Genomic DNA, 6,958 nt, shown 5'->3' on the forward strand with positions numbered 1-6,958 from the left:
GCATCTGAATATAAAGACAGCTTGAATGAGGTCTCTGAGCAGCAGAGGCTTTTTTTATTAGACAACAGCACTAAGAATCTCAGTTTAAATTATGTTGCACAGGTCTTTCTTCAGACTCTTTACTAAATAAGCACTGATCAAGAGCATACATTGCATACACTTAGGACAGGCAGTCCGTGCTCAAGGACAACTCTGTGGCCTAGGTGACCCATGTCTAACCCCAGAAAGACAGGAGGCTATGGTTACAGGTCAGAATTCAGAGGTCAACAGCAGGGCAACATAAGGGAGTTTACACCTTTTTCACAAAGCACTAGTTCCTTAGAAAAGCAAAACAATGGATGCAAAATGATGCAGCAAAGATAACAACTCATGTATATTATATTCTCAGCAAGAAATTATATGCTGCTTCTTGAAGAACTTACCAGTGGCTCCCGAGATACTGCATTTTCAGTTGCAGGGCAGGAGCCAGCCTGTAAAGCAAAGAGAAGAGTGAGGTTACATTGCCACCTGATGGACACAATTAGAAATACTTGTCTGTTAAGACCACTCTTCCTATGGGCAGGATTTAGGCAAACACGCTTGTTTCTGCTATCGGTAGCAGTTCTGTGATGGACTGAAGACAAAAAGGTCAGAATCACAGAAAAAAATTAGTTCCAGCAGTCCCCATTTAAGACAACAGAATTCACAGAATCTGCAGAACTTGCTTTAGGGAGCCAGCAGTTAAGAGCCAGAGAGACCACTGAGAGGTGTCATGAACAAAATGTTCACCCTAACTCAAATTCTGAAATACATGGTGCAGTGAACAAACACAGCATGAAACTGGGACTCCCTCTGCTAAACTCTTGGTTGCAACATGGCATGGTATAAGACAGGACATTTTCATCATATATGAAATGAGGATAATAACTTGCCTGTCTCAAAGGGACCTGATGAGTACTTGACATCCGCAAAGAATTCTGCAATACTGAAGGCAAGAAATGCTGCAGAAGCCCAAAGTACTGCTGTTGAAGTGGATGCAAAAGTACCTCACTCTGATTCCATGGTGCACTTTCTCCTCACTAGAAGGACTAAACTTGACACCAAGCTTCTCCCATTTCCGCGATCCAGTAATGCACCCTTTGTTTTCTGCACTACTCAAGATTTCAAAACAACTATGATTTAACTAAACCTCACAAAAAGTCACTCATCAAGAACAGGCATAGCATTTTAGCCTAGTCCCATGTTTTACAGAATTACTCTCTGGCCTTTTCTTCACTGCCAAAAAAAAGCAGTTTGATCTCAGTATAACTAGCATATACCCTCTCTCCCAAGGTAGTGTCATGTAAGTTTTACCATAAAATAATCTTATGTTGGCCAACTATCTACTTTCAAATGCGATTCACATGATGTTAAGATGGTCTAAACCATATTGCCTTCACTGGGGGTTTTTTATCTTAGGAAAGGTGACACATACTGGTTACCTCAATGGTAAAAAAATGCAGTTTTATTAGTAATGAGGACAAATTTTGAGGCTCAGTTAGAAGAAAAGAGATCGTATTCATTGAGTATAGGGAAAGACACAACTTTCAAGGGATAGCATAAATGTCCTTAAGTGACTTTTTGTCCTCCAACTGTATTCATCACTTCTATGCAATATACCACACTTCCAAAGTATCTCCACATATTTTTCCCCCCATCTACAAAATATGCAAAAAAAATAGATAAAAATAATTATTTACCACAAGAGGGTGCCAGAAATTCAAATATACTGCGACTCAGCTGCTTCCAGACATAAGCATCATCACCGGGGCCCAGCCAGATCCCACAGCTAGGCAGTGATTCTCTAGAGAGGCCCTTAGGCTCTTCATGTGCAGCCATCGTCATTTTTGTTACTCCACTACATATCTGCAAAAATTTCAGCCACTAAGAATTCACTTGACATAACCACTGCAAATATCAGCTTCAACACCATACTGGAAGTCACACTGCCTGGTCTGTCTGTAGTGGAGACAATGCTATGTGATACCAAGAAAAGGGCACTTCTCTCTTCAACCTTGTCACTGGCTTCCCATTTTTATATGCGTAGTATATCTGCTTTCAAATTTTTTATAGCTGGATTAAAGTAAAATAATGAATAGTCTCGAGATCCATCCACTCCTCAAAACGAGGAAAACATACGAGAATCAACAGAAGAATATGGCTTGCATGGTTTATTTATAAGTTAACTGAACCTGTTTAGGTTATGGATAAACTTATTTGGTGCATATGCTCTATTTTATTTCTTCAGCCAAATCCCAGGACTAACACAGGTCTCTTAATACAGCTAATACTCTCAAATACTGGGGCCTGATTCATAGCACACTGAAGTCAAAGAAAAGATTCTCATCAAATTCAGTTAGCACAGAGTCAGAACTGCTTAGAAGAGGCAGACAAAGAGCAGCACGGATAAAATTCCTGTTGAATACTTCAAAAAAGTACCTATAGCTGTTAATTACTATTTCCATGGAATTGTTCCATCAAGCCACTCGCGTTGTGTTCAATTTTCTAAGAACATATGTATTTTGCTCTTCTGTAGCATGTTTCAAGGAAAATTCAAAGTGTTTTAACTACTTAAGCTGATGTTGAAAAGCGAAAAACTACGAATGTGTGGTGCAGACAGTAAAGTCACAAAGGAAGAAAGAAACCACCAGAGAATTCATATCCTCAGAAAATTCCCAGAGCATACTAAGTACTAGAGCTTGTATGTTCTGCCCTAAGGAGCTGCACTAGTATTTATGGACTGTCACTCCACACAAAATTTGGCCAACCTGCGAAACTCCCTGAAGAAGGATTGGAAATGAAGCCTAGGTTACTGTGAGAAAACATTTATTATATTGACAGGTAAGAGTCTTGATCCTGAAGACAAGTACTCAAAAATTCTGACATATGCTGGTACATAACCTGATGACACATATATGATTAGCTGGATAACTTACGGTACTTCTGACTGCATTGTCCAAAGCTATCATCATTTAAAAAATAAGATCTGCGTTTTCCTTCCAGCAAGATTTCCAAGTACAAGTCACAGTGTAACAGCAAGGAACTAGTCTTATAACATAGGGGATAGCAACCCTCCAGAACATGTTAGCTCTGAGACAAGCCAAGAAAGATTCCATCCTCTCCACACGATGGCTGTTCAATAGCCTGTATTTAATGAAAACAATGGTCATAACAGTCCAGAGACCACTTATCTTCACCATAAACCATCTTCTAAGGCAGAGAATCCAGAGGCTTAACAGTCAAGAGCTACAGGCAAGTGGGGAGGAAAATTTACCTATATATTGACTAACAATGCAAATAGGGAATTAAGTCTCTGGAGCAACAAATCAGGCACCTTTCAACACCTTTGAAATTTGCTTTAACTACTCCCTTACCTAAAGAAAAAATGCAGCTGGACGGTAGACTCAATCCAAAGTGGGTATAATGAAGCTTTAGAAAGAAAACAAGTAAGATTTTGGTGTTTGTACTCTGCTTGCTTTCCCCCTAAACCTCATGGAAGAACATCACCAAGTATAAAAGATGTTAGAACACCAATGCATTCTGTTCACCGTATCATCTCTCTTTTCTCAGTCTCTTACATTAAATTTATACGTAGTCTGTTGCTGGTATACTGAGCCTTCCAGTGTTATAAAACAAACAAAAGAATCCCACATACAGAATCCATTCTGCCTATCCTACCCTAATGGCTGCACTACCATTTTGGTACGAAGTCAAATTCAGCCATTGGCTTTAACAATTTCAGCCATTATGACTCACACAGACCAGCTACATATTGACTTCTGGGCTACAGGATTCTCAGCTTCTGCACGTAATTGTACAGACAATTAGATATCATTTTGTGTCCCAAACTAAGCAGCTTGGAAAAATTTAGACATATTTATCTAAACCAACAACACTACTGTCAATTAATGTTAAAGAACTTCAATTTCTCTCACACCACTGGGATTTACAGGAATGCCGGAGGACTGGGCTGCTGGCTGGCTGAGCCAAGAAGACTCACCAAATATACTGCTAAAGTACTCAGCATCAAAGAAATACTGACAGCCAAGAAAAATTGGAAATCAGTTATTCTGCTCACAAGCTATACCATCATTTTGCTCTTCCATTTCTTTTACTATAAGGAATAGTAACAGAGAGACAGGATCTTTTCTTCTGTTTATTTTTTAGTAAAGACATTGCTAAAGGCCCAAGGAACATGATTTCTAAACAAACCCATATATTTTAAAATCTCTGGTAGAAATGTTTATTGCCTTTAGAATATAATTCTATATGTAAATGCTTTCATTTGAGCTGCAACACTCCCCCCTCCCCACAAGGCTTGAGGCAATATATTAATTCATGAAAATGAGAAAATTAAACTAAGAAAAACAGATAATAAGCCAAAAGATATCTGACACTCCCTTTTCAGCATCTAAACTAACTAGATTTGTAATAGAAAACATGATAGGACCCAAACATAAACATGTTAAGCAAGGCAGTGCTACTACTCATAGCCTTATGTTGAATGCTTGGCAATAAATAAACATCATCAGTGGTAGAAAGTAAGTATTTTTTAAAATTCTCTAAACGTTTAGCGTGCAATGGGGACAACTTTTTACACGCATTGATAACAGTGTCAAAACTGCAGTGGTTGCATGAGAGAAGTGGCATTTACATTCTGCTAGACTAATAAAGGTATTTTCATTGTTTTGTTTTATTCCAAAATTGTCTCCTTAAGAATTCATCTACTGTGCTATATATTCTTCAATTACACCCCTTTTTTCCAACCAAAGCTGCAAGAGTCTCTCAAATCCCATCCAAGACAACAGAATTTGAGAGCTCTGAACACTGCTCGGCTAGCATTCTGGATGAGGAATGTGCAGCCAGTGTAAGACACATACTAGATGGTGAAGACGGGGGTATCTGCCATCAACAGGCACCAACAGCCTTGGACAGACAGAACAACCCTTCTGTCTCCACACAAGCACACAATGTGGGGAAGGAGAAAAGTTAATACACAAGCAGGGCTGTTCCTGGTGTGTGCGTGGAAGGGGTAAATGTTAGTGTGGCTACCCTCTGGCTGAACTTGAGCGTTACCTCACATACCTGAAGCAAGGCAGACCACCAGAGCTGCCCTTTAAACAAACTCTGCCACTAATGAAGTCATGACAAGCCAGGAGCCAACAGGGGCACAACTAATTTGCTATTGCTTGAGAATCCAGCATTTCTGCATACAATGTGACAGAATCCAGCAGGGGAGCAGTTAATTGACCATTTTCACCCACAGTGGCTTCAGAACACCTCTTTCCTCAGAGGAGCTGATGCAAAATACTCTCTCTGCGATGAAAAGTTAACTTTGCAGCCTGGGTATTCTGCCTTACCTCAGCTTCTTCCTGATTTAGACAGCAGCACAAGCGTTAACTCCATTATGTTCTTTACAGACAATGCTTGAAAAACTCTCCATGTTACACATAAGGCAAGAGTTACTGTTCCCATTTTTCACTATGGAGACAGTGACAGAGTGACTTTCTTCATGTTCTTAATTTTAAAACCCAGAGGGTGCTCTGGCTACATTTATGAGGCCCATTAAAAAGCAAGACTTTTCCATTTCCAAGCATCAAGCCTTCTTTTGAGGTAAAGCCACACTAAATAAATGTTAAAAAAAAAAGGGGGTGCAATGAGAGGATACTATATCCAAGCAAAAGAGAACATGAATGTTTCTCAGGCAACCACATCTGTCAATTAACCAGATTTTTCTCAGAAACCTCTAGTCAACAGCCTTGTAGACTGCCCAAGTGGTTTATGGACCAGTCGCAGGTTGTTTCAGGTTTCCTCGTTCTGAAAGCATTTGCTCGAAGCATGAGGAATGGACTGTAATGCCTGCACCTTAAACTACGACTGATGAAAGCACACAGCCGATCCAAAACTGCCCAGCAAAACTACCGTGAGTTTGGTAACTTGGCCTTTCACAGCCTAGGAAGAGATTTGTGCTGGTTAGTCAGAGCATGAATTTTATGTAATTTATTTCTATTTCAGTTTAGTTCAAAAATGTTCCCTACAAACTCAGCCTCCTCAGTCCAAAATAAAAGGATCAACAGCAAGGTTCAGAGTGATTTAGTCAAATGTGGATAGATTTGAATGATTGCACATAAAAGCATGTTTGGTGGCAGACTTTGCTCTATTTTCTTCCCCGTTGCTGAAACAGCCAGACCTTTCATCTGCCACCTGCAGGAGGGCCCTCTGCAGCCACCTGAAGGATTTTACAAAATTCCATTGGTATCACATACTCGGGAGTCTGTCCGAGATACTGGTGAGATGAAAGAGCTGCCAGGAGGTCTTTTGAGGTAGGTAGAGTTTGCAATGAAATACGTGTTACCCTGGATCATGAGCAAGCCAGTGCAAGTGACCGGAAACCTATGCTATATACATCTACATCGTACTTCCATTTTTCCCTCTGGCTCCCCCATTCATTTCAGGTGCCAGTTTAAAAATACCTTCATCTTTTAGTATGTTTCTTGAGCTAGCGAACTTACACTTCTCTTTCACCCTCCTCATTCAGTTTTTGACAATGCTTATACTATGTCTATCATTGCTTTGCCCTTTTATGCTGTTGGTTCAAGGACCTTTCTCCGTCACAGTTGCAAGGCAGAAACAACGTTTTGTCTAACTGGTACTCCACCTCATTTCAAAAGCCAGCTAACACATAAATTGCCTCTTTTCTCTCTGGCTGTGCTCCCCCCCGCCCCCCGGCCCCATTCAAGTGTTTTATTGCGTTTCACATATAGACCCTCACATGAAAACATGCTTAGGGGCCTGGCCTGAACAGCCCTTCCAATCAGAACTGCATTTGGTTGTTTGGTGAAGCGTGCCCGTATCAGCTCATGCTACCACGCAGGGCAGGATGCCAAACTACACAACCGACTCCCCCGAGATGCAAAGCTCTACCGGTGCGACCGGGCAC

The 6,958-nt window shown here is 40.5% G+C and overlaps 1 protein-coding gene across 1 annotated transcript in view; it reads right to left on the reverse strand.

Moving 5' to 3' along the window:
• The window catches only part of PEX14 (peroxisomal biogenesis factor 14), a 73,028-nt gene extending 71,171 nt beyond the window's left edge, over positions 1-1,857 (reverse strand). Inside the window, exons 1-3 of the mRNA XM_010577526.1 lie at positions 1,719-1,857; positions 531-613; positions 423-470 (exon numbers count right to left, since the gene is read on the reverse strand). Coding sequence (XP_010575828.1) covers positions 423-470; positions 531-613; positions 1,719-1,857 — 270 coding nt within the window. The remainder of the gene's footprint in view (positions 1-422; positions 471-530; positions 614-1,718) is intronic.
• Positions 1,858-6,958: the final 5,101 nt, after the last annotated feature.

The sequence above is a fragment of the Haliaeetus leucocephalus genome, unplaced genomic scaffold (genome assembly GCF_000737465.1).
Source record: "Haliaeetus leucocephalus isolate CR32 unplaced genomic scaffold, Haliaeetus_leucocephalus-4.0 Scaffold556, whole genome shotgun sequence".
NCBI classification, from domain to species: Eukaryota; Metazoa; Chordata; class Aves; order Accipitriformes; family Accipitridae; genus Haliaeetus; species Haliaeetus leucocephalus.